General features: G+C 43.8%; 1 protein-coding gene across 1 annotated transcript in view; it reads left to right on the forward strand.

Annotated features, from left to right (window-relative positions):
* The window catches only part of slc12a3 (solute carrier family 12 member 3), a 77,147-nt gene that overhangs the window by 8,132 nt on the left and 41,083 nt on the right, over positions 1 to 27,932 (forward strand). The window contains exons 3-8 of the mRNA XM_070897903.1: positions 6,503 to 6,578; positions 10,284 to 10,379; positions 19,749 to 19,888; positions 21,316 to 21,426; positions 23,277 to 23,388; positions 24,325 to 24,455. Of these exons, the coding sequence (XP_070754004.1) occupies positions 6,503 to 6,578; positions 10,284 to 10,379; positions 19,749 to 19,888; positions 21,316 to 21,426; positions 23,277 to 23,388; positions 24,325 to 24,455 (666 nt within the window). The remainder of the gene's footprint in view (positions 1 to 6,502; positions 6,579 to 10,283; positions 10,380 to 19,748; positions 19,889 to 21,315; positions 21,427 to 23,276; positions 23,389 to 24,324; positions 24,456 to 27,932) is intronic.

A 27,932-nucleotide genomic window follows, 5' to 3' on the forward strand; every position in this document is an offset into this window, starting at 1 on the left:
TTGTGGCGCGACTGGCTTGTCGGTAACTCTTTGTCTCCAGACACCATCTTCGCTTAGCTTAATTCCTGCCTCAATCCATGTCCATTTTTCCTCTCGGGAGCACTCGCCATGCATTGTTTGAAGGTCTCGTGTCAAAGTCCTGAGTGCTTTCAATCTGCACATCTGTGTTGGTTCTTCTGGACGAACGCCCTGTGAGGCGGCATCTTTAGCTGCCTGGTCGGCTAGGGAATTTCCCTGTGCTTCTGTGGTATTTTCCTTGGTATGGGCCTTACACTTCAGGATGGACACTTTCTGAGGTAATTGTATGGCCTCCAGTAAGTCTCGGACTTCTTTTCCATTTCGGATAGGTGTACCAGCAGCAGTGAGGAATCCTCTTTTCCGCCATAACATACCAAAGTCGTGAGCGACTCCAAAAGCATAACGCGAATCTGTGTAGACATTAGCTATCTGTCCTTCTGCTATTCGACATGCTTCTGACAGGGCCCGTAACTCGGCCTGTTGTGCTGACGTCCCTGAGGGTAAACGTCCTTTTGCCACTACCTCATATAAGGTTGTAACTGCCCATCCTGCTTTTCTGGTACCATTGTCAACAAAGGAGGAACCATCTGTAAACAGGATGAGGTCTGGGTTGTGCAGAGGCTCCTCTGCTGCTAAGGCTGCTTTTTCTGTTTCTTTTAAAATCTCCACGCAGTCATGCTCTTCACATTCTCTCCCCTCTTGCTCCCTCGATTCTGACATCGGGAGCATAGTTGCGGGATTAACCGGGCTGGCCCGGACGATATGGAGATTAGGAGCTTCCAAAACTGCTGTCCAGCGGGTCCATCTTGCTGCTGTCACCTGAGACATTCTATTCATAGACAGCAAAGCGTGTATGGTGTGGGGACACTTGACAATCAGCTTTTGGTCGAGGACTAGACCCACAGTGATCATTACCGCTCGACATGTAGCTTCCATGGCCCTTAGGCAACTTCCCCATCCGAGGGCTACCGCATCCAGTTTTGCCGAATAATAGCCAATAGGTCTTTGCCGATCCCCATGTTCTTGTGTCAGTATAGCTGTCATATATCCTTCTTTCTCATGAACAAACAGGGTAAATGGCTTACCACTGTCGGGGATTCCCAGAGCCAGTGCTGAACACAAAACCTTTTTCAAACTCAGGAAGGCCTCTTGCTGTTCTTTAGTGAGGGTGATGGCTTCTTTAGAGGCACGTTTCCCCTTTAAAATATCATTCAGTGGCTGAGCAAGCTGTGTGAAGGAGTCAATCCAATTTCTGTTAAAGTTACACAATCCCAAAAAAGACCTTAGTTCCTGAATAGTGGTGGTTTTTTTTAGCAGCCCTAATGGCTGCAGTTCTATCCTGGGTAAGTTCTCTCTTTCCTTGTGAAATCTTTTGTCCCAGGTATACACCTCTTCTTGGGATATTTGTGCTTTGTCGATGCTGGCTTTAAGTCCTTTCAGCCGAAGGTGATCCAGCAAAGCTCGTAAATCTTGTTCATGCTGTTCTTCCGTGTTTGAAGCTAGCAGGATATCGTCTACATATTGGATGACTGTGGATGACAGGGGAGGTAATTCTCGCAAATGGCTTTGTAAAGCCATGTGGAATACCGTAGGGCTGTTGTGGAAACCCTGCGGTAACCGGGTCCAAGTATACTGTTGTCCTTGGACCGTGAAAGCAAACCACTGTCGAACCTCCGGTGCCAGAGGCACCGACCAAAATCCGTTGGCCATATCTATAACCGTGAAATATTTATGTTCCGGTTTGAGGGCATTAAAAATGGTGGAGGGATCTGCGACCAAAGGAGCTTTTTGATCAATACACTGGTTAGCTTTCCTATAATCGACAGTCAAACGCCAAGTCTCATTAGATTTCTGTACCGGCCACACGGGGCTATTGGAGGAGCTATGCGTTTTAATAAGCACCCCTTGTTTCTCCAATTGCTGAATAACCGGTAAGATTCCCGCGATGGCAGTTGGACTGATTGGATACTGTTTAGTGCATGGAGGCTTGGTCCCTGTAAATGACGCAGGCTCCATCTGGAGTAGGCCACAATCGTTCTTATCTTAAGCCCATATCGGGTGTTCCTTCAATTCTTTTTTCTTCAAGGTTTTAATTGACCATGTCACCCGACCATCCTCGAAATGCAACGATGAATCTATTTGGATTAGAACGTCCATTCCCAAAAGGGGTTGATCTACTGGGCCTATCCAGACCGGCGTGATTAGTTCATGTGGACCCAGCCCTATAAATACCGGTGTTGTCCTTTTAATTTCCATTTTATGGCCCCCAACTCCATAGGCTGTACGTGCCCTACCATCCAACGGCAAAAAGTCTCCATATTGTAGGGGTAAGCATGTTAATTCCGCCCTGTGTCTAAAAGACAGTCCACATCCTTATCGCCTACCCTCACAGTTATATATAGCCCATCTCCCCTTTGTTGTATTAGTGCGAGGAGGGGGGCCAGGGTGGGCTCTAATCGTTTTTTGCTATCCCAAGTAACTCCTTCTGTTGTTGTATTGTCAGTCACTTAAATGCTTCTATGAGGTCGTTATCTTGTGACAAGCCTGGCTTGTTGGCTGAATTGTATCCCTGGCTGCGTCCTCTTCCCCAGCCACGACCTTTCTGTTTTGCCCTGCACGTCTTGGCCCAGTGACCTTCTTTCCCACACTAATGACATTTTCCGGGTAATGTTCCGAATGACTGTTTATCGGAATCCTGGGATTTCCATCCCATAGCCTGTACAGCTTGGACTTTAGCTCCCATATCCCGATCTAATTGGTTACATCGATCCACCAATGCTGCAAAGGTAGTTCCTCTACCTTCCCAGTCCGGTAACACTACCTTAAGCATTTTGGACAGTTCTGGCTTTAGACCTGCCACGAAAGCTGCTTTCAGGGGTCCAAACACTTGTTCATCCATTTCCTCATCCATATTATTCATACCGGAATGTTCTAGCCACGTGCATCTAAACCACTCGTCATACTCCAGGACCTCCTCTGTTGCTTTCAGGCTGCAATTTTTCCCCAGTCTGTCTTAGCTAGACTGAAGGCTTGCAGCCAGTGTTTAATCGCCTCCCATCCTGCATCTAATTCTTGCTCATTCTGCCCCAAAGCTTCATCTACCTTGTCGTGCAATTTTCTTCCCTGTGTTTTTGCCACCATTATGGTCAAAATTTGTACTCCATCCCAGGGATGAAATTGATATATATTTCTTAAGCGATCTAATTGGTCCCACATTTTTACTCCGCCTTTCTTTGGATTGGGCAATTCCTTGGACCATTTATCAATTTCTCTGGGTCTGCCGGAGCATGAACTAAGTATTCTGCATACACCCTTCTCTTTGTTTTTTTGGTTCCGCCCTCATCCGCAGTCCCTTCTGATTTGACTACAACTCGTCTTTTTTTAAACGGGGCAAAGCGCACCCCTAATTCTTCATCATCCTCCGACACTGTATTGTCGGAGGATTCAGAAACCTTATCTATTCCTCGGTCGTGTCTTCGGGTTTGCGCTTTTAATTTATCCAAACATGGGTACCCTGGGAATTGATCAATACATTTTCCTTTTCCTATTACTGTCCCTTGACCTAATGATTTTTTCCATTCTTTAATTTCACCTTTAAGATCTTTAACTTCCGCTTCCAGCTTTTCAAGTTCAAGCTTTTTCTGTCGCAGCTGTGCACAAACAGCTTGCAATTGATCCTTTGTACTGGTCAGTTCTCGATCATGTTGGGAACGCATTATAATTTCATTCCGGTTTCGAATCTGGCCCATAACCGCTAGGGACCATCTAGTTCGCTCTTTATTTTTCATACGAGTCGTTTTTCCCCAGACCCTTTTAATCTCGTCCAAGGGCCATTGTCCTTTGGAGGTTCCGTACTTTTGTTCGATCTTAATACAGGTTTTAGATAAGTTGAATTGTTGCTCTATGTATTCTTTCAACTGTTCGAGAATTAAATCTAAAGAAACTTGAGGTGGTGTCTGCCCACCTTTAACAGTTGTAGGCAATTCTTTGTTGTTATCTCCTGCTGCCATTATATTGAGTTCTTTACTGGGGTCTCAAGTCATAAGCTTTCTAGCTGATCAATAGGTCGGTAATTAATTAATTAACACACCGCCGAAGTTTAAACGTCTATGGGACCTCGAGCCGACTACCAATCGAAGGGTTCGCAAACCGGAGGCTTTCGGAATCGCGTAGAAGGAGAGGCGAATTTAGACTTTTGACCGAGGACTTTTTTTTTAAAAAGAGGAGTCCTTACCTCTAGATATAGGTCCGATGTCCAAAATTCAGTTTCTTTCCTCAGCGACCCTGCTCGCAGCGCCAAAATTGTTAGATCTCTTAATTTCCAATGAAATACGAACTCCGATGGTAGTTTTAACTTTTTACTACTGGCAGAGAGCAACAAACTGCTGGCTGATTGCCAGTTTCTTTGTCTTACTGAGATACATGGTCAAAATGGCTGTACTTTATACCTGGATCAATTTACAGAAAAGAACTCGCCTTCTTTGACCTTATTGGCTCAATTGAAAATCTTTTAACGTTTTATTGGCTCGCTACCCAAGGTCCGAAAATGTCAAGTTGATTGATGAGTTAATGCAACATGCTGAGCAGCACGTAGTAGCTTTGACTTGGGGGTCTGTGAATTTTCACAGTCTGTCTAAATGAGCCTGTTTGAATACTCTATTACTCCCTTTGTTTTCAAGTACATCCCTTCAACTCTCAATTATGACTACCGGGGCTCAATTTCTTCTACGAGATATCTCTTGGCCCTTCAACTTCCCCTTCTCTGTCTCCATCTCTGCCCCCTTCCCTTGCATCCATCTTTTGTTTGAAGCTGTATTTTCTATCTGCAAAACCACCTCTGCCATCAATGGGTTCTCACTGGTGATCCAGACCAGGGCAGACCTGTCATGTGCAGAATTTAAAAAAAATTTTTTACAGTGCATGCGCAGAGAGGTTTTTTTTTAAAGCGCATGCGCAGTGAATTTTCGGTGCATACTATAAGCACCATCCCCTGAGATGGACTCTGGTAGCATGGCGCTAAAAATAACTTTAAGTTCGGGGAAACTGCCATATTCTTTTTGGCACTGACAGTGGGGAAATAAATATAGGTTAAGGTAAGTGGATGCCAGAAATCTTTATTGTGGAAAATAGGGGCCATTACGATTGACCTTAATGCTGCTCAGTTAAGGAAGAGAAAACTTGCCATAGTTCTCATTACTGATTGCTCTCCGGGGATTCCCGTTAGCTTGCATATGTGGATGCCAGGTGAAAATAGCTGTGTTGCTCTCCATGGTAGGAAGCCTGCTAACACTGACTGTCTTGACCAGTGCAGGAAGAATGATCACTTGGTTAAGGTACTGGAGCAAGAAATCAATGTCTTCGAGTTGAGGGTAGAAGGGGAGAACATTGGTAGAAAAAGGAGCAATAAATGCTGCGAATAATTAATGTTATTAACATGTGGAACTTGTTAGGATTCTCATTTATGCAGAAAACTGAATGTTAATTAGCTGTGTACAGAGGTCAGAACTCAGATGAAACAACCCTTGATATAAACAGGTCGTGAGTCTGTATCTAGTTAGACCATAGAGTGCCACTTGTTTTGCACATATACCCTATGTGGTTATAGAATCACACATGAGTGATTAACTTAATGTATCTTTGCCAATGTTTGGCACATCAGATGATTTTTAATCCATTTGGCTTCGAACTTGCTCCTTGGATGTCAGGTGAGAGTTTGCAGGGCATTATGATGCTGCAATTCAATTGAGTGATTCTGATGACAAAATGAACTATAGGAATAAAGTCATGAAGGTCATCAGAACCCCAAGGTTTAAACCTGCTGCCAATTATTTGCTGTATATAACATGAACAACCTTACAAAACCATTAGACAGTATCGAATTAGAAAAGATTATTTAGCCCATTAAGGGTTTCCTTGCTGACCTTAAACCTGACATCACATATCCTAGTATGGTTGCCTTTCTTGGCATTGCATTTCTATGGGCCAGTGGTTCAAGAACCATCACATTCCACACAATTTTCAGTTACCTCTATCGGTACATATTCTTATAATCCTCAATTCCATTCCTAGCCAGATATTCAGTCCATTTTTTAAAGGAAGTTTATTCCACATAACAATAGCGCTGTAGGATAAAAGGTCTTTCTAATCTCAAGCCTTGTTTATTATGCCGCACGTGTGCTGAGCACTGATGCACATTAGTGACAGCATGAAACTGATAAAAAATTAAGAAAGCTGACATTGGCACAGGATCTGAAAGTATGTAACTAGTACTGTAATAGCGGAATGTATGTACCTTATGCCCCTCCCAGTGTATTACCAGTAAAACTATTCACTATGCATTGTAACCCACATTTTATTCCTTATAGGCTAGATAGCAATGACATTGTGCATATTTTTATGAGCATGCCATGTGGATTGGTTTGAGTATGGTGCCTTCCTAAATGCATGTAATGTAATTATTGTTGCTGTTTCTCCGTTTATCTAGATTCGATGTATGTTAAATATTTGGGGTGTTATTCTGTATTTGCGATTGTCATGGATTACTGCACAGGCTGGAATAGGTAATGGTACATTTATCAACTTCAAAATATCTATTAGATTTCAGTGTTCGTTAAAAAGCAGTGACCTGTGCATGAAATTTGAATTTGTTGTATTGATGTTAAAGAAAAAGATGAAAAAGATAGTTTGGTGTGCAATGTTTTAGTATAAATAAAAGATTAAAGAGAACAATTACTGTGATGTCAGCAGCAACAACAACAACAACGTGTATTTATATAGCACCTTTAACGTAGTAAAACGTCCCAAAGCGCTTCACAGGAGTGTTATGAAACAAAATAAAAATTGACACCGAGCCACATAAGGAGAAATTAGGACAGGTGAACAAAAGCTTGGTCAAAGATGTAGGTTTTAAGGAGCGTCTTAAACCACCAGTGGTTGAGCGATTATAATCAGAGATGCAGAATTAGCGGAGCGTAGATATCTCTGGGGAGGTGGGGGGTGAGTGGAGCGGACTGAAGGAGTTTACAGAGATAGGGAGGGGTGAGGCGATGGAGGCATTTGAAAACAAGGATGGGAATTTTGAAATTGAGGCATTGCTTAACTGGGAGCCAATGTAGGTCAGCGAGCACAGGGGTGATGGGTGAGCGGGACCTGGTGTGAGCACTACGTAAACTGAGTACTTCTCACAGGACTAAAGAAAATGTAACTATGGAGTAATACTATGATGTGAGCACGCTGTACGCTGAGTGCTTCCCGCAATTCATTTCCTTTTCACCTTTACAAAGTATGTTAAATAATTCCACAGGCTCCCCTAGTGGTGGGCCAGTGGATAAATAAATTGTGTGGTGTGATATTGATCCATGCAATGATCTCTGCTCTTTGTTGAGTCAGCTAATTTTTGCCTCTGTGCCTTTGTGCTTAGGAGGGCAAAATCAGTTAGGATTCTCTCGACTGACTGTCATCCAGCATACAGAAGGTTTGCACGTGTTTAGTGAGAGCAGGGCAGGACTGGGCTCAGCTGTGATCTCCCCTGCACACACTGTACACCTGAATGATTTTAAATGGGTTTTGCATTGACAATAATGTATGCGTGCTATTTTGACCCAATTTTCTGAGATTATTTCACTATCGTAATAGCTCCGGGTGTAGGGCATGTGCTGGGAACACAGTGGTGGGAGTATCCAGGACTGAAAGGGTCGGGGAAGTAAGAAATGACTGGCAAAAATGAAGAGAGAAGAAATCAAAAGTGCAGGCAAATGATGTAGCACTTGACCCGCTGTTTGAGGGCTACAGAAATGGAGTTACTGCTGCATGAGATTGTTGCTCAGAGGGTTGGCCTCGGTGCCACTCCATGGGTCGATATTGCAGCATGCCTGCAGGGTGATGGAACCTAGGTTCAGGCCATAGCTTGCTATGCTGCATGGCAGCTGCAACTGGTTTTCTGATGATCTGGGCCTGTGAAGACTGCTCTCCATGGTCAATGCCAGGACCTGCCGATCTCGGATGCAGTCAATCAGGGTACGTTGGTTGTTGACCACCCCAGCACAGTGGCACCTTTGTAAAAGGTGAAGCATAGCTATCTTCTTCTTCTTAGGTGGTCCCTCGTATCGAGGATGACTTGCTTCCACACCAAAAAGGGATGAGTTCACAGGTGTTTCAATGAAGGGCCTGATATTCCAGGTCCCGAACTATATGTTGAAGGATGGAAGATATCTGTGCGTGGATTTTTTTAACGTGTGGTGGCCATTGCACACCAGTCACCACATGGGGTTTAAGAGCTAGGTCTTGGTCCAATGGCAAGGATTAACCAAGACGATTAGAGACCAGCTCTGCTGCATGAACCTAGTATGCACACACATCACAGAGTGGGCTGGCCCATGCTGCCCCTGGGCCCTCGCCTCAGCTGCGCCCAGAAGGCTCACTTCTCCTGGGCCCCGATCACGTCGCTCTGCAATCTCTCGCCACTCCTGCGCCCCACCCGCGCCACTCCTGCTGTACCTGCCCACGCTCCAATCACTAACCTGGATTATGTGGGTTATGGCGACATCCTCCAAGACGTCGCTCTCCTGCACCAGCTCACGCTGTTCCCTGAGGTGGTACGCCGCCATGCTGGTTCCGGGGCCCGCAGCTCCGCTCCTTTTATGGCCCCGACCTGCCGCTGGTGTTCTATACATGCCCAACAAAACCATCATATTTTTGTTGGGGTGTCTTCAGCTCAAGAATTGCAGCGGTTCAAGTAGAAGGTCCACCATTACCTACTCAGGGCAACTCGAAATGGGCAATAAATGCGTCTTGCCAGAATCGTCCACATCACAGGAACAAATTTGTTAAAAGAGGGAGCTGAAATTGGGAGAGACAGCGTTATGGCCATCTCCAAGACAGCAAATGCCATTTTATCTTACACAAGAGGGATAATGTCAATTGTTTTATCTCCTGCCCACTCCTTGCATCCTGCTTCCCTGCTGAGCACAAGACAGCAAGAAACTGATCACTGAACCAGCAGCTTTCATCCATTTCAGTTGTTGCATCAGCAATGCGGGAACTGTTTGGTGCACCTTCACTCTTTAATTTTAAGCATTAACTACTATTTAAGTCAATTGAATTTCATGCAAACAGCCTTGCATTTATCATCTGGATTTTTCTGTATGTTGCACAGCTTTTCCTATATTATTATTAGCTATTTAGTTTCACGGAATAATTTCATCTCACATCGGATAGAAAGGGTTGCTGTGGTTTTATTGATTCATGTTCAATCATTGGTCTAAAATTCATATGACCTCTGAAGATCGATGGGAATTTTTCTTTTCTTAATATTGGTATAAGTCCATGGACACAAGTATCTCTTATAAGACAGAAATGTTATATAGAATTTACAGCACAGAAACTGGCCATTCATCCCAACTCGCCTGTGCCAGTGTTTATGCTCCACACAAGGCTCCTCCCACCCTACTTCAACTCAACCCTATCAACATACCCTTCTATGGTTGTGACTCAATACAAAATAAATAATTTACATATTAGTCCCTAGTTCCACCCTCCATAAACTTGAGGTCATCCAAAACACTGCTGCCCATGTCCTAACTCACACCAAGTCACATTCACACATCACCCCTGTACTTGCTGACCTACATTGGCTCCCAGTTAACAAGGATAAAATTCTTATCCTTATTTTCAAATCCATCCATGGCCTCACCCCTCCTTATCTCTGTAATCTCCTCCAGCCCTATAATCTCCCTAGACCTCTGCGCTCTGCCAATTCTGGTCTTTTGAACATCCCTGATGTTAAATGCTCCACCATTGGCGGTCGTGCCTTCAGCTGCCTAGGTCCTTAGCTCTGGAAATCCCTCCCTAAATCTCTCCGCCTCTCCGTTATTCTTCCCTCCTTTAAGACGTTCCTTAAAACCTGCCTCTTCGACCAAGCTTTTGGTCATCTGCCCTAACATCTTATAAGGCTCGGTGTCAAAATACATTTTTATAACACTCCTGTGAAAAGCCTTGGAACATTTTATTGTATTAAAGGTGCTATATAAATATAAGTTGTTGTTGAGCCAAACTAAAGATAGGATTTTGTACCCAGAATCCCGTAGTGTGGAGTAATCTCTCTCTCCAAACAATTTACATTCGGTCCTACTCATAATCATGGAATCAGTCAAAGCATGCACTGAGTGTCCGTTTTCTCATTCTAGATACATGGTCAAATGAGCATGAAGTACAGGGTATTTTTCAGTGGCGGAGAAAAAATAATAATTTCTTCACTTCCATTACAGCTCTGACGTGGTTAATCGTTGTTATATCTGTAATTGTAACCAGCATTACAGGTCTATCCATATCAGCAATATCTACGAATGGAAAAGTCAAATCAGGTATTCTTTGGTTACTGCTTACTCACATTGCTTACTATTGTTTCATCCCCCGCTGAGTCCTACACTGTCCATGCCTGTTCTTTTGAACTCTGAGTCAAGGTAGGTCAGCAAGGATAGGGATGATGAGTGAGCGGCATTTATTGCGTGGTAGTGTTTGGGCAGCAGAGTTTTGATTATGGAATGTATATGATGGGAGGCCAGCCAGGAAAGCATTGGAATAGTCAAGTCTGGAGATGACAAAGGCACGGATGAGGGTATCCACGGCAGCTCGTCTGCCATAGGTGATTAAAGGGGCGTTGTTACAGAGACGGAAGTAAGCGATCTTTGTGACGGAGAGATATAGAGTTAGAAGCTCAACTCAGAGTTGAATAGTACGACGAGGTTGCAAGTAATCTGGTTCAGCCTGAACCAGTGGCTGGGAAGGGGGATTCAGTCACTGACAAAAATGCGGAGTTTGTAGGTGAGGCCGAAGATAATGACTTTGGTGAGCCCAATGTTTAACTGGAGGAAATTGAGGTTCATCCAAGATTGGATGTTGGGCAAGCAGCCTAACATGGAGGCAGTGGTAGGGTCAACTCATGACAGTTGGTAAGAGGGCAGGAAAATAAGCTATTGTTGGAATTGCTCTGTTGTGATAGGTTAGGTAAGAGTGGAATCAAGTGAGGGCAGTCCAATGAGCTGGACAGTGGAGGAGTGGCACTGGAAAAGGCTAGGAAGATAGGAACATGGGAACAAGAGTAGGCTATTCAATCCCTCGAGCATGTTCCACTATTCAATGAGGTCATGGCTGATCTGTATCTTGAATCCATCTACCATCCTTGGTTCCATATCCCTTAATACCCTTGCCTAACAAAAATATATTAATCTCAGTTTTGAAACTTTCATTTGACCTCGCCGCAACAACTTTTTGGGGGAGAGACGTCTAGATTCCCACTACCCTTTGTGTGAGGAAGTGCTTTCTGACATCACCCCCGAATGGTCTAGCTCTAATTTTAAGGTTATGCCCCTTTGTCTGGACTTCCCCGCCAGAGGAAATAGTCTCTCTCTCTCCACCCTAGCAATTCCTTTGATCATCTTAAACACCTCAATTAGATCACCCCCTTAATCTTCTATACGCGAGGGAATACAAGCCTAGTCAATGAAACCTGTTCTCATAATTTAAGCCCTGTGGTATAGCTGACTGTGTCAAAGGCTCCAGAGAAGTCGAGGTGAAAGGAGAGATAATGCACCATAGTGACAATCTGAGAATGCCATTTTTGACTTTGGTTAAGGCCATTTTGGTGCTGTGGACGGGGTGGAAAGCTGAGTGGAGGGATTTAAACAGTGAGTTGCGTGAGAGATGGGCACAGATTTTGGAAGCAAAAACATGTTCAAGGACATTGGAGAGGGAAGAGAAGTTGGTGATGGGTCTGTAGTTTGCAAGGACAGAGGGGTTAAATGTGAGCTTTTTTTCGGGGGAGGGGGGGTTTAAGAACTCTTCTGAAAGTGAGTTGGACAGTGCCCAAGGAGAGGGGGCCATTTACTATGTCGGCTAGCGTGATGGCCAGGAAGAGAAATGATATGGTCAGCAGTTTAAGGGAATGGGGTAAAAGGAGCAGGAGGTGGATCTCATAGATAAGATGATCTCAGAGAGAGCATGGGGGTGAAGGAACAAAACAGTTGTCGAGAGGCGGGAGCAGCGTCAAGAGGCGGGAGCAGCATCGAGAGGCCGATAAAGTCCCAGCGGGAGTTCCTGAGGCGGGAGCAGCGTCAAGAGGCCGATAAAGTCCCAGCGGGAGTTCCTGAGGCGGGAGCAGCGTCGAGAGGCGGGAGCAGCATCGAGAGGCCGATAAAGTCCCAGCGGGAGTTCCTGAGGCGGGAGCAGCGTCAAGAGGCGGGAGCAGCATCGAGAGGCCGATAAAGTCCCAGCGGGAGTTCCTGAGGCGGGAGCAGCATCGAGAGGCCGATAAAGTCCCAGCGGGAGTTCCTGAGGCGGCAGCGGCAGTCGGCGAGAGGCGGGAGCAGCGTCGAGAGGCGGGAGCAGCATCGAGCGGCCTATAAAGGCCCTGCGGGAGTTCCTGAGGCCGCGGCAGTCGGCGAGAGGCGGGAGCAGTGTCGAGCGGCCTATAAAGGCCCTGCGGGAGTTCCTGAGGCCGCGGCAGTCGGCGAGAGGCCAGCCGGTGCAGCTGGTGCTGGGTGAGAAGGCAAAAAAGAAGTAGAAAGAAATTGAAAGGTGACGTCACAGTCAAGGGGGTAAGTGATTGGCTGGTGATTGGTAAGTAGCTTTTCTTTTCCTTCCCTATATCAGTAAGTAACAAAAGAACAGAAGAATTAGGAACAGGAGTAGGCCATCTAGCCCCTCGAGCCTGCTCCGCCACTCAACAAGATCATGGTTGATCTGGCCTTGGACTCAGCTCCACTTATCCGCCCTCTCCCCGTAACCCATAATTCCCTTATTGGTTAAAAATCTATCTATCTGTGACTTGAATACATTCAATGAGCTAGCCTCAACTGCTTCCCTGGGAAGAGAATTCCACTGATTCACAACCCTCTTGGAGAAGAAATTCCTTCTCAACTCGGTTTTAAATTGGCTCCCCCGTATTTTGAGGCTGTGCCCCCTAGTTCTAGTCTCCCCGACCAGTGGAAACAACCTCTCTGTCTCTATCTTGTCTATCCCTTTCATTATTTTAAATGTTTCTATAAGATCACCCCTCATCTCCGGAATCGTCTCTGTACCCCCTCCAAAGCTAGTATATCCTTCCTTAAGTTAGGTGATCAAAACTGCATGCAATACTCCAGGTGCAGCCTCACCAATACCTTGTACAGTTGCAGCAGGACCTCCCTGCTTTTGTACTCCATCCCTCTGGCAATGAAGGCCAACATTCCATTTGCCTTCCTGATTACCCGCTGCACCTGCAAACTAACTTTTTGGGATTCATGCACAAGGACTCCCAGGTCCCTCTGCACCGCAGCATGTTGTAATTTCTCCCCATTCAAATAATATTCCCTTTTACTGTTTTTTTTCCCAAGGTGGATGACCTCACATTTTCCGACATTGTATTCCATTGGCCAAACCTTAGCCCATTCACTTAACCTATCTAAATCTCTTTGCAGCCTTTCTGTGTCCTCCACACAACCCGCTTTCACACAAATCTTTGTGTCATCTGCAAATTTTGTTACACTCTGTCCCCTCTTCCAGGTCATCTATGTATATTGTAAACAGTTGTGGTCCCAGCACTGATCCCTGTGGCACACCACTAATCACCGATTTCCAACCCAAAAAGGATCCATTTATCCCGACTCTCTGCTTTCTGTTAGCCAGCCAATTCTCGATCCATGCTAATACATTTCCTCTGACTCCACGTACCTTTATCTTCTGCAGTAACCTTTTGTGTGGCACCTTATCGAATGCCTTTTGGAAATCTAAATACACCACATCCATCGGTACACCTCTATCCACCATGCTCGTTATATCCTCAAAGAATTCCAGTAAATTAGTTAAACATGATTTCCCCTTCATGAATACATGTGGCGTCTGCTTGATTGCACTATTCCTATCTAGATGTCCCGCTATTTGTTCCTTAATGATAGCTTCAAGCATTTTCCACACTACAGATGTTAAACTAACCGGCCTATAGTTACCTGCCTTTTGTCTGCCCCCTTTTTTAAACAGAGGTGTTACATTAGCTGCTTTCCAATCCGATGATACCTCCCCAGAGTCCAGAGAATTTTGGTAGATTATAACGAATGCATCTGCTATAACTTCCGCCATCTCTTTTAATACCCTGGGATGCATTTCATCAGGACCAGGGGACTTGTCTACCTTGAGATCCATTAGCCTGTCCAGCACTACCCCTCTAGTGATAGTGATTGTCTCAAGGTCCTCCCTTCCCACATTCCCGTGACCAGCAATTTTTGGCATGGTTTTTGTGTCTTCCACTGTGAAGACCGAAACAAAATAATTGTTCAAGGTCTCAGCCATTTCCACATTTCCCATTATTAAATCCCCTTTCTCATCTTCTAAGGGACCAACATTTACTTTAGTCACTCTTTTTCGTTTTATATATCGGTAAAAGCTTTTACTATCTGTTTTTATGTTTTGCGCAAGTTTACTTTCGTAATCTATCTTTCCTTTCTTTATTGCTTTCTTAGTTATTCTTTGCTGTCGTTTAAAATTTTCCCAATCTTCTAGTTTCCCACTAACCGTGGCCACCTTATATGCATTGGTTTTTAATTTGATACTCTCCTTTATTTCCTTCATAATCTTTCGCATTGTTGTTGCCAAATTAAGTTAATCTAGGGGTTAATTCATGGCAGGAAAGCTCGGACATGTGATATGCTCCTCCTGTACTATGTGGGAAGTCAGGGATGCTTCCGGTGTCCCTGACAACTACGTGTGCGGGAAGTGTATCCGCCTCCAGCTCCTGACGGACGGCATTGCGGCACTGGAGCTGCGGGTGGATTCACTCTGGAACATCCACGATGCTGAAAATGACGTAAATAGCACGTTTAGTGAGTTGGTCTTACCGCAGGAAAAAGGTACACAGCCAGATAGGGAATGGGTGACCAGCAGGAAGAGCAGTGCAAGGAAGGTAGTGCAGGGGTCCCCTGCGATCATGCCCCTGCAAAACAGATACACTGCTTTGGGTACAGTTGAGGGGGATAACTCATCAGGGGGGAGCAGCAGCAGCCAAGTTCATAGCACCATGGGTGGCTCTGCTGCACAGGAGGGCAGGAAAAAGAGTGGGAGAGCTATAGTGTTAGGGGATTCAATTGTAAGGGGAATAGATAGGCGTTTCTGCGGCCGCAACCGAGACTCCAGGATGGTATGTTGCCTCCCTGGTGCAAGGGTCAAGGATGTCTCGGAGCGGGTGCAGGACATTTGTCAGCCAGTTGTCGTGGTGCATATAGGTACCAACGATATAGGTAAAAAATGGAATGAGGTCCTACGAGATGAATTTAGGGAGCTAGGAGCTAAATTAAAAAGTAGGACCTCAAAAGTAGTAATCTCAGGATTGCTACCAGTGCCATGTGCTAGTCAGAGTAGGAATCGCAGGATTCTCAGATGAATACATGGCTTGAAGAATGGTGCAGAAGGGAGGGATTCAAATTCCTGGGACATTGGAACCGGTTCTGGGGAAGGTGGGACCAGTACAAACCAGATGGTCTGTACCTGGGCAGGACCGGAACCAATGTCCTTGGGGAAGTGTTTGCTAGTGCTGTTGGGGAGGAGTTAAACTAACATGGCAGGGGGAAGGGAACCTATGCAGGGAGACAGAGGGAAATAAAATGGAGGCAGAAGCAAAAGATAAAAAGGAGAATAGTAAAAGTGGAGGGAAGATAAACCCAAGGCAAAAAACAAAAAGGGCCACATTACAGCAAAATTCTAAAGAGGCAAAGTGTGTTAAAAAGACAAGCCTGAAGGCTCTGTGCCTTAATGCAAGGAGTATTCGGAATAAGGTGGATGAATTAACTGCGCAGACAGCAGTTAACGGATATGATGTAATTGGCATGACGGAGACATGGCTCCAGGGTGACCAAGGCTGGTAACTCAACATCCAGGGGTATTCAACATTTAGGAAGGATAGGCAGAGAGGAAAAGGAGGCGGGGTGGCGTTGCTGGTTAAAGAGGAAATTAATGCAATAGTAAGGAGGGACATTAGCCTGGATGATGTGGAATCGGTATGGGTGGAGCTGCGGAATTCCAAAGGGCAGAAAACGCTAGTGGGAGTTGTGTACAGACCACCAAACAGCAGTAGTGAGGTTGGGGACAGCATCAAACAAGAAATAAGGGATGTGTGCAATAAAGGTACAGCAGTTATCATGGGTGACTTTAATCTATATATTGATTGCGCAAACCAAACTGGTAGCAATGCGGTTGAAGAGGATTTCCTGGAATGTATTAGGGATGGTTTTCTGGACCAATATGTCGAGGAACCAACTAGAGAGCAGGCCATCCTAAACTGGGTGATGTGTAATGAGAAGGGACTAATTAGCAATCTTGTCGTGCGAGGCTCCTTGGGGGAAGAGTGACCATAATATGGTAGAATTCTTTATTAAGATGGAGAGTGACACATTTAATTTGGAAACTAGGGTCCAGAACTTAAGTAAAGGTAACTTCGACGATATGAGGCGTGAATTGGCTAGAATAGACTGGCAAAGGATACTTAAAGGGTTGACGGTGGATAAGCAATGGCAAACATTTAAAAATCACATGGATGAACTTCAGCAATTGTACATCCCTGTCTGAAGTAAAAATAAAACGGGGAAGGTGGCTCAACCATGGCTAACAAGGGAAATTAAGGATAGTGTTAAAGCCAAGGAAGAGGCACATAAATTGGCTAGAAAAAGCAACAAACCTGAGGACTGGGAGAAATTTAGAATTCAACAGAGGAGGACTAAGGGTTTAATTAAGAGGGGGAAAATAGATTACGAGAGGAATCTTGCAGGGAACATAAAAACGGACTGCAAAAGCTTCTGTAAATATGTGAAGAGAAAAAGATTAGTGAAGACAAACGTAGGTCCCTTGCAGTCAGATTCAGGTGAATTTATAATGGGGAACAAAGAAATGGCAGACCAATTGAACCAATACTTCGGTTCTGTCTTCACGAAGGAAGACACAAATAACCTTCCGGATATACTAGGGGACAGTGGGTCTAGTGAGAAGGAGGAACTGAAGGATATCCTTAGTGGTGGGAAATTGTGTTCGGGAAATTGATGGGATTGAAGGCCAATAAATCCCCGGGGCCTGATAGTCTGCATCCCAGAGTACTTAAGGAAGTGGCCCTAGAAATAGTGGATGCATTGGTGATCATTTTCCAACAGTCTATCGACTCTGGATCAGTTCCTATGGACTGGAGAGTAGCTAATGTAACACCACTTTTTAAAAAAGGAGGGAGAGAGAAAATGGGTCATTAAATATCGGTTTGCCTGACATCAGTAGTGGGGAAAATGTTGGACTCAATCATTAAGGATGAAATAGCAGCGCATTTGGAAAGCAGTGACAGGATCGGACAAAGTCAGCATGGATTTATGAAAGGGAAATCATGCTTGACGAATCTTCTGGAGTTTTTTGAGGATGTAACTAGCAGAGTGGACAAGGGAGAACCAGTGGATGTGGTGTATTTGGACTTTCAAAAGGCTTTTGACAAGGTCCCGCATAAGAGATTGGTGTGCAAAACCAAAGCACATGGTATTGGGGGTAATGTACTGACGTGGATAGAGCACTGGTTGGCAGACAGGTGGCAGAGAGTCACGATAAACGGGTCCTTTTCAAAATGGCAGGCAGTGACTAGTGGAGTGTCGCAGGGCTCAGTGCTGGGACCCTAGCTCTTTACAATATACATTAACGATTTAGATGAAGGAATTGAGTGTAATATCTCCAAGTTTGCGGATGACACTAAACTGGGTGGCGGTGTGAGCTGTGAGGCGGACGCTGAGAGGCTGCAGGGTGACTTGGACAGGTTAGGTGAGTGGGGCAAATGCATGGCAGATGCAGTATAATGTGGATAAATGTGAGGTTATCCATTTTGGGGGCTAAAACACGAAGGTAGAATATTATCTGAATGGCGGCAGATTCGGAAAAGGGGAGGTGCAACGAGACCTGGGTGTCATGGTTCATCAGTCACTGAAAATGGGCATGAAGGTACAGCAGGCAGTGAAGAAGGCAAATGGTATGTTGATCTTCATAACTAGGGGATTTGAGTATAGGAGCAGGGAGGTCTTACTGCAGTTGTACAGGCCTTGGTGAGGCCTCACCTGGAATATTGTGTTCAGTTTTGGTCTCCTAATCTGAGGAAGGATGTTCTTGCTATTGAGGGAGTGCAGCGAAGGTTCACCAGACTGATGCCAGGGATGGCTGGACTGTCATATGAGGAGAGACTGGATCAACTGGGCCTTTAATCACTGGAGTTTAGAAGGATGAGAGGGGATCTCATAGAAACATATAAGATTCTGACAGGATTGGACAAGTTAGATGCGGGAAGAATGTTCCAGATGTTGGGGAAGTCCAGAACCAGGGGACACAGTCTTAGGATAAGGGGTAAGCCATTTAAGACTGAGATGAAGAGAAACTTCTTCACTCAGAGAGTTATTAACCTGTGGAATTCCCTGCCGCAGAGAGTTGTTGATGCCAGTTCATTGGATATATTCAAGGGGGAGTTAGATATGTCCCTTATGGCTGAGGAGATCAAGGAGTATGGAGAGAAAGCAGGAAAGGGGTACTGAGGGAATGATCAGCTATGATCTTATTGAATGGTGGTGCAGGCTCAAAGGGCCGAATGGCCTAGTCCTGCACCTATTTTCTATGTTTCTATGTTTCTAGAGGGAGAGAGTTCAGAGGTCAAGATGGGGATGGTTGGTGGTGGCTGGCAATAGGTTTGGCTTCACATCAACAGGTTTAATGAAAGGTCCAAACAGCCTGTCCTCTTCTCCATAAGTCTGAGGCATAATCAGCTTTGTCTTGTTCCTGTTGCCAGGATTCAGATTTTGAAGAGAAATATAAGAAAGGAAAATATTGTAGGCATGGCCAACAGTAATGAAGCACATTATAGGCCCTGTTTAAATTCAACACAGGATTCTGTACAAAAAGTAGAACTCGCAAACATAGGGGAACAATTTTCCACGTTGCCGATTTTTGGCGCAGTTGTAGAGGTACGTCATATTTTCTTAGTGGCCAACAGCGCCAAAAAAGGGCTGCAAGTTTCGCTCTGTGGGTGGAGCTTAAGGTCTGCACCAAAAAAATGAGGTTGCCAAGGTAATGAGGGACACACTGAAGGGCTGAGGCTGCAAAGTGAAACATACAAGATGGAGCATGACATAAGCAATTGTAGAGTCCCGGTGCCACTGGGCCAAATGGCCCCCCTGCCTGCTGCCGCTGCTATTCTGGGCCAAATGGCCCCCTGCTGCTGCTATCCCGGGCCAAATGGCCCCCCTGCCCGCTGCCGCTGCTATTCCGGGCCGTATGGCCCCCCCTGCCACTGCTATCCTGGGCCATGGAACTCAATCTGCTGCACCGATTTTCTTAAGTATAGGTAAGGTTTTCAGAACGGTGCACTGCGCCGTTTTTGAAAAAAATCCTGGTTGGACAAACTCACTTAAATGGCCAGAAATTATGCTGCTGGGAGCCCGCACCCTCAGTGACGTCAAAAAATCGGGAACTAAAAAAAAATCAGCCGTAAATAGTTTACGATGTGCAGAAACTTTGGCGAAACTTGCAGATTTTAGTTTGCTTGAAAAAAACAGCGGATGCCAAAAAAACGGCTCAGAATAGTGGCGAAAATTGAGCCCCCTTGAAGAGAATTGGCCTTTGTTTTTGTACTTTATATTTCCACGGCCTGTGCTCACAGTAAACTGGTTTTCATTCCTGTGTTCTTTGGTGCTGTTGTTCAGGTGGGACATATTTCCTGATCTCCAGGAGTCTTGGACCAGAGCTTGGAGGTTCCATTGGTATCATTTTTGCTTTTGCGAATGCGGTGGCAGTTTCTCTGCACACGGTGGGCTTCGCTGAGACTGTGAGAGATCTCCTCATTGTAAGTCATATTCATTTTAACCGACAATCACTTTACCCTTTTACAAGAGCCATAATCCCAATTAGTGTCTTGCTAAGGGACACTCTCAAGAATGCTCGAGCACAGTGTTACACAAAGATAGGATGCAGGTCAGCACTCCTGATTCCCACATAAGGTTTAAAGTTCAATTTTTCCACCATAGACAGCCTGTCAATGAAGTATATAGACCAATTGTTCTATTAAAACTATATATCTTGTTTTTAATAGCGTCCTTTTATTTGTTGTGTATGCTGGGAGAGCCCTGCCTCCAAATGGCATTTCTTTGCTTTCCTTTGCTGGAGAGCAACAGGAGGAGATCGAATAAAGGTGAATTTCAGCTTTGTCAACATCTCAGAGCTAGCTGGGTTATGAATGAAAACACAGAAATACATTAAGCAGAAAGACTGTGAGGGGTCATGAATGAAGGGGAAATCTGCTGAAAGCACTGCCCAGGTTCTATTCTGAGCACGCTGCTATTAACTTGATACTTGCAGGGAGATCATTTCAGCACATTCCTTCATTCACAAAGACTATCCAGAGTTAAAAGCCAGTGGCAACAAGAATAACGGAGCTCCGTGAACAAAGTGAGATGCAGATAGAATTTCCATCTATTGACTGTGAATTGATGAAAATCTAACCCGACGTTATGTTTAATAAATGAGTTATTGTTGATTATATTATGAACTAAATTAAATCTAATTAACAAACTAATAAAATCAGCTGCCTACTTTGTTCACATTAAATTGATTTATTGTCAACTTATTCTTTTTTCGATTGTAAGATAAATCACAGACTGCTGACTAGTTTGGAAATTCACCATTATCTGGTGCCTGCACATATCCTGAAATCCTATGAAAGAATATCTGTCTCAGACAAAGCCCAGTGATTAGCTTAATGGCCAGTTTTCAGAAGCTGTCAGTACCAGCCTTTGCTTAACAACAGTTTTCAAAGTTAGATGACAAATGTTGACTATAACCTTGATGTGTGTTATTTTTAACTGATCTGCTGCCACACTATTTTGTTAATAGATTTAATTGTTAGAATCACAGATACATCAATAACTTTGTCAGCACATTATATGCAAATTAGGTATAGCGCGGGTCTGTTTGAGATAAGCCTATTTAGGTCACAGGACCTAACCAATCAGAATTTGGCCAATTGTGTTGCACATGATCAAAATTTAGTTTACCCTTTTGCAAAAAACATCTTAAAAGGTTATGCTATTCTTGTGTGTGTGGACGCAGGCGTCTCAGCTGTCAGCAGCCCCAAGAATAGTTCTACTAAACTGTAATGATATATATTGAATGTACGTACAGTGACAATGTAGCCATCAAAATCCAGAAAGTATATTCTCCATTTTGGTGTGATTTAATGTGACTTTATGCAGAACTCCTGTTACATTTGCACAGGCGTACAATGCAACAATTGTGGATCCCACAAACGATATTCGGATTATTGGGGTAATAACCGTAACCGTGCTACTTGGGATTTCATTGGCTGGCATGGAATGGGAAGCAAAGGTAAAGCCACAGAAACTGTAACATCATACAAGCTTTGAGTCTTTGCATTCAGCGGAATATAAGAAGTGTTGATGAACCATCTTAATTTTGCTTTAATCTTGCTGACTCTTGAATGTTTGTTTCTTCTTTTTGCCTCATTTTTAATGTACTTTTTCCTATTTAGGTCGCCCACTACCATGCTCCATACCATACTGCCATGTATGGCTAGATAGGCAAATGCTCCCATTATCCTTGCTGCTTCAGAGCTGGCTGTGATGAGGTGGATGAAGTCCTATGTTGTGACTTGTCCACACCAGATCTTTTTCTCTCCCCACAGAGAACTATCTGACTAATGCTTGGCACTTTCCCTGATAATGGTGTGGCAGAATTCAGGAGCCTGGCAAGTGTGGGATCACAATTGCAAACCCACGTCATAGTACAGCACATTGGAGCGAGTGCAAAGTGCCAAGATACTGAGATGTCAAGAGTGACTTTAAATTTTAATTGTCATTAAGTACTACTGACGTAAATGTCCCCCCAATGAAAACATAGATGATAGGCGATGCCAGTTTGATGCGAGTAACAGGTGGAGTATTACTTTTTTTTTAGGGATAACAGCATTGGTTTTACTTGTATAGGTGTACTACGATCAGAAACATCCACTCATAATCTTTCCTTCTATCAATGTGCATCTCTATTATCTGTAGGTTCAACTAGACCTACATTTAAACGTTATTACTGACTTGGGTAGGGCAGAAGGTACTTTTGAGATTCTTGGGATAGAACAAAGAGTATTGCTGAACTTGGGGTAGGATGAAGAGTATTACCCCTGCCCTAATGCACTATGCATTTATATAATGTGTTTAATGTAAAAAAAAACATTCCAAGGTGCTTCACACAGGAGGAGTATAGGGAGGTGATGATCAAAGAGGCAGGTGTTGAGAAGACTTCTCATGTTGTGGTTGAGGAGCAAAGTGACAGGATTTAGGGAGAGAGTTCTACAGTGTAGAATGCTTGAAGGTCTCTTGGATAATGTGATAACACCTGTAGTACCTTTTGTGATGGTTACATCATAGGAAACATTTGGTACTCATTGAAGCTTATTTTCAGATTCGATACTTTTTTTCTCATGCTATTTAATAAGATTCAATATGAGAAACTTAACATTTTGGTATCTCACCATTCTTATTAGAGCTGCTAGATATAGCTCTGTGCTGAAGCAATGGATTTCATCCAGGGAGGGAAAGAACATAAAAATTAGGAGCAGCAATAGGCCACACTGCCCCTCGAGCCTGCTCCACCATTCAATAAGATCATGGCTGATCTTCGACCTCAACTCCATTGTCCTACCCTATCTCCATATCCCCAATTCCTCTGGAGTCCAAAAATGTATCTATCTCAGCCTTGAATATACTCAATGACTGAGCATCCACAGCATTTTGGGGTAGAGAATTCCAAAGATTCACAACCGTCTGAGTGAAGAAATTCCTCCTCATCGCAGTCTTCAAAGGCCGGCCCCTTATTCTGAGGTTAAGCCCCCTAGTTCTAGACTCTCCAGCCAGGGGAAACAATCTCTCAGCATTTGCCCTGTCAATCCACCTCTTATATGTTTCAATGAGAAAGGAAGGGATAACTTAGCATTGTTTGATTCCTCCACTTAATTGGCTCTCCTGCCAGCGTATTACCAGTTGTACTGGTGGTGGTTGTAAAGAGGTCAATACCCAAAGTATCCATTCACTCCCAGTTAGTGGTGAGCAGTTTGCAAGGGAAATAATATAAATGAATAGGGGCAGACAGAAACAATGCAGGGCTGAGTTTTTTTAACCCAGTGTTTTTTGCCTCAAAGAATACCCTCTCTTTCTTTCTGATAGGCACAAGTTGGCTTCTTCTTTGTGATCATGATTTCCTTTGCAAACTACTTTGTGGGGACCTTAATCCCAGCATCAAAAGAAAGACAAGCCAAAGGCTTCTTCAGTTATAGAGGTGTGTATTGACATTTCTCACCTGTAGAGGTGCCTTATTTTCAAGCTATGTTTTTTGATCGCCATTCCTCTAAATAAATATAGCCAATTTATTGAGCAGCCTTGTGGCACTGTGCATTGATACCTGATGCACTTGACTCTGTACATTGGAGCACAGACTCCCTCTCCTCCCCATTGTTCTGCATATGATGTGTTTAATCTGGAGGGCTACAGCTGGCCTCAGTGCCCTGAGTTAGGGATAAGGAAAATCATTCTGGTTTCCTGCTCCTGACTGCTGTCCATTGACCTCTGCTGGAAAATGGACAGCTGTGGATACTGAGTGAGGATGGCTTGACTTCCCATGGATGAACACTGAACCTGACAATCCTCACTGTCCAAGCTCACAAATAAAGAACTGCCACTTGGGCAAAGTACCGGAGGGCAGCCAGAATCCATGGAGCATTAACCTCAACATCAGTCAGTGCCTTTGGGAGAGGAGAGGAGAAGCGAGGTGGGGGTTAGCTGTATCACATTTTTGGAGTTCTGATTTCAATCTTCTATTGTTACACCAGAATGCTTTGATTAATTTAACTCTCAATTCCGATACAATAATAAACACATTCCTCTCTGTCCACTCTGCGTGCGGAAGAGAAAACAAGAGACACTGCAGAATGAAGCGGTGTTGACAAATATAAGGAGCATTGCTGCTTGGTTAAAGGATTTGCTGATAGGATCCATTCACTGAACAGCCTGCTATGGATTGCTGTCACATTGGTAACTTCAAACTATAGCAAACAATTTTGAGTTTGCTTCGATTGTTTTACAATTGATCGCAGCACCCATGTGAGGGGATGTGGTGATGTCATCACATTATGTATTACTGTGTGTAGGAGGGTGGTGAGTGGATTTTGTTCAGCCCACTTTATCTATTCACTGTGGTACTGATTTTGCTTTGCAGCTGATATATTTGCCCAGAACTTTTTGCCTAACTGGCGAGGTGATGATGCATCGTTCTTTGGCATGTTTTCCATTTTCTTCCCCTCTGCAACTGGCATCCTGGCAGGGGCGAACATCTCCGGTGACTTGAAGGTAATTCAAAACACTCTGAATGAATACATAAATCCACGGGTATGTTTTCTTCTCGTTTCTATGCCATCAAGTCGGGGGCTCTCCCTTTTGTACTTGCACCAACTTCTTCACTTACGTTCACAACTGGAGCAAAGTATATCTGGTATAACGGCTAAAACCGTTAACTGATTCTTGAATGAAGAGGCATATATCAGGCTTTTGTGCTTTAAAAGGGAGCTATATTCATCTTAATTACTAAATATTGCTAGGTATTGTGAAGGAAGATAACTGCATTTTAATGGTGTTTTGTTCTTGATACTTGTTTATGATTTAAACTCCTGGTTCAGAAGCAGCCTTGGACTAGATGTTTGTGTAGAATCTTCCCCCTGCATCATGTAACATGACAACATGATTGGGGACCTTCATGTACTTGAGAATTCAACTTCCTAATATTACTGGAGAGAGAGTAGGAATGTTAAACAACCATGGAACAACAAACTGGCTCATTTTCAAGTTTATATTGCTCAGTTTATCAATTAATATTAAATGTTTAAAAGCGGACGGGTGTAAAACGGCCCTCTGACCCAAGCCCGTCCCATTCCCGCCAGGCAGGTTAAGTTAAAATCGGGTTGTTAAGTTAAAAGCCTGCGTAGCATGAACAAAATCTATCTGGGGTGTAGCACAAGGCAGAATGAAAGGTTTGGGAAGGCAACATTGGAGCTGCCAAAAGGGACAATGTTCATTGTAGGCGTGGGAGAAGCAATCTTTGGTTAGATTATCAGGCCAGTTTGACCTAGTCTGTCCCTAGCTTCTCAAACTTGAAGCCAGGTCCAAGTCTAATTCTATTATAATGGTGAAAATGAGCCTTTGCTCTGAGTTGTTCATCTGGCCCAGTACTAACTATCTTGAGAAAAATATTCAATCTATTCTGGAATTAAGAAGTTGAATTATACCTCTGAAAGCCTGTTCAAATCTGATTCAGACACAACCAGGATGGGTGGGTTCAACTCTTCGAACATAGAACATTAAAAATAAGTTTAGGAGCCGGTAAAGATCGTTTGGGCAAACAAGCATGTTCCTTTTTGGTTCATATCAACCTCATGTTCTCACCTTTTTAACATATCACTCCCTCTTTCTCCAGAAACATACCTAGTTGTTTCTTGAATTGGTCTTTTTGTGATCAGTCCACAAATCCATTTTTATAAGCCTAAGTCAGAAACTAGTAACCTCCATCTGCTATGAAAAATTGAATCTGTGCTCTTAGGATTGCTGTCTTTAGAGAGTATTAGACTGTTGGGAATATCACTCCCAAAGTTGAAAGTGAATATAGAAATAGGAGCAGGAGTAGGCCATTTGGCCCATTGAGCCTGCTCCGCCATTCAATAAGATCATGACTGATCTGATCCTGGCTTCAACTCCACTTCCCCGCCCGCTTCCCATAATCCTGGACTCTCTTATTTCAAAATCTGTCTTTCTCCACCTTAAATATATTCAAAGACCCAGCCTCCACAGCTCTCTTGGGTATAGAATTCCAAAGATTCACAACCCTCTTAGAGAAGAAATTCCTCCTCATTTCTGTTTTAAATGGGTGATCCCTTATTCTGAAACTATGCCCCCTAGTTCTAGATTTCTCCATGAGGGGAAAACATCCTCTTTGCATCTACCTTGTTGAGCCCCTTCAGTATCTTATATGTTTCAATAAGGTCACCTCTCATTTTTCTAAACTCCAGTGAGTATAGGCCCAACCTGCTCAACCTTTCTTCATATGACAACCCCTTCGTCTCAGGAATCAACCTAGTGAACCTTCTCTGAACTGCCTCCAATGCAAGTACAGATTGAACCTCCCTTATCCGTAACTCTCTTATCCGGAACCACCCCTCGTTCGGAACCATTCCCAGCCACTGGGTGGCACATGCGCACAATGTGGCTGGTGAAAAATATCAATGAAAAATAAATTTACCCAACTTCGGAGCCGACAATGGGGGCCTGACGATCCGCCGACACCTCGGTTTGTATACCATTGAAAACATATCCGGAAATATCCCTCATTTGGAACAGACCAGATCCCGAAGGTTCTGGATAAGGGAGGTTCAAATTATACATTCTTCCTTAAGTAAGGAGACCAAAACTGTCCTCCTCACAACTTGCTTTCCCACCCATCTTTGTATCATCAGCAAATTTGGCTACGTTATACTCGCTCCCTTCATTCAGTTCATTAATATAAATTGTAAATAGTTGAGGCCCCAGAACTGATCCCTGTGGCACCCCACTAGTTACAGTTTGCCAACCTGAAAATGTTTTCTGTTAATTAGCCAATCCTCTATCCACGCTAATATATTACCCCCAAACCCAAGAGCTCTTACCTTGTGCAGTAACCTTTTGTGTGGCATCTTAATGAATGCTTTCTGGAAATCCAAATACACAACATCAACTGGTTCCCCTTTATCTACTCTGGTCAAAAAACACCAACAAATTTGTCAAACATGATTTCCCTTTTATAAAACCATGCTGAGTCTGCTTGACTGCATTATGATTTTCTAAATGTCCTGCTACTACTTCCTTAATGATGGACGCCAGCATTTTCCCAATGACAGATGTTAGGCTAACTGGTCTATAGTTTCCTGCTTTCTGTCTCCCTCCTTTCTTAAATGGGGTGTTATATGTACGGTTTTCCAGTCCGCTGGGACCTCGCCACAATTCAGGGAATTTTGGTAGATTACAACCAATGCATCCACTATCTCTGTAGCCACTTCTTTTAAGACCCGAGGATGCAGGTCATCAGGTTCAGGGGACTTGTCCACCTTTAGTCTCATTAGTTTGCCTAGTACTTTATCTCTAGTGATAGTGACTGTTTCAATTTCGCCCCTCCCCCACCCCAATAGCTCCTTGATTATCAATTATTGGGATGTTTTTAGTGTCCTCTACCGTGAAGATCGATACAAAATATTTGTTCAAAGTCTCTGCCATTTCCCTATTTCCCATTATTAATTCTCCAGTCTCATCCTCAAAATGACCAACATTTACTTTAGCTACTCACTTCCTTTTTATATACCTGTAGAAACTCTTACTGTATGTTTTTATATTTCTTGTTAGTTTACTCTCATATGCTATCTTCTCTGTCTTTATCATTTTTTTAGTCCTTTGCTGATTTCTAAAAATTTTCCAATCCTCTGGTCTTCCACTGTCCTTTGCAACATTGTATGCCTTTGTTTTCAATTTGATACCATCCTTTACTTCCTTAGTTAGCTAGGGATGGTTCATCCTTCTCTTAGCATCTTTTTTTCTCAATGGAATAAATCTTTGCTGAGAGTTATGAAATATCTCCTTAAATGTTTGCTACTGCTTTTCTACAGTCTTACCCTTTAATATATTTTCCCAGTCCACTTCAACCAACTTTGCCTTCATACCTTTGTAATTACCTTTATTTAAGTTCAGGACACTAGTTTGAGACCTAGCTTTCTCACCCTCAAACTGAATGTGAAATTCTTTCTTGCTATG

The sequence above is a fragment of the Pristiophorus japonicus genome, chromosome 13 (assembly GCF_044704955.1).
Source record: "Pristiophorus japonicus isolate sPriJap1 chromosome 13, sPriJap1.hap1, whole genome shotgun sequence".
Lineage (NCBI taxonomy): Eukaryota > Metazoa > Chordata > Chondrichthyes > Pristiophoridae > Pristiophorus > Pristiophorus japonicus.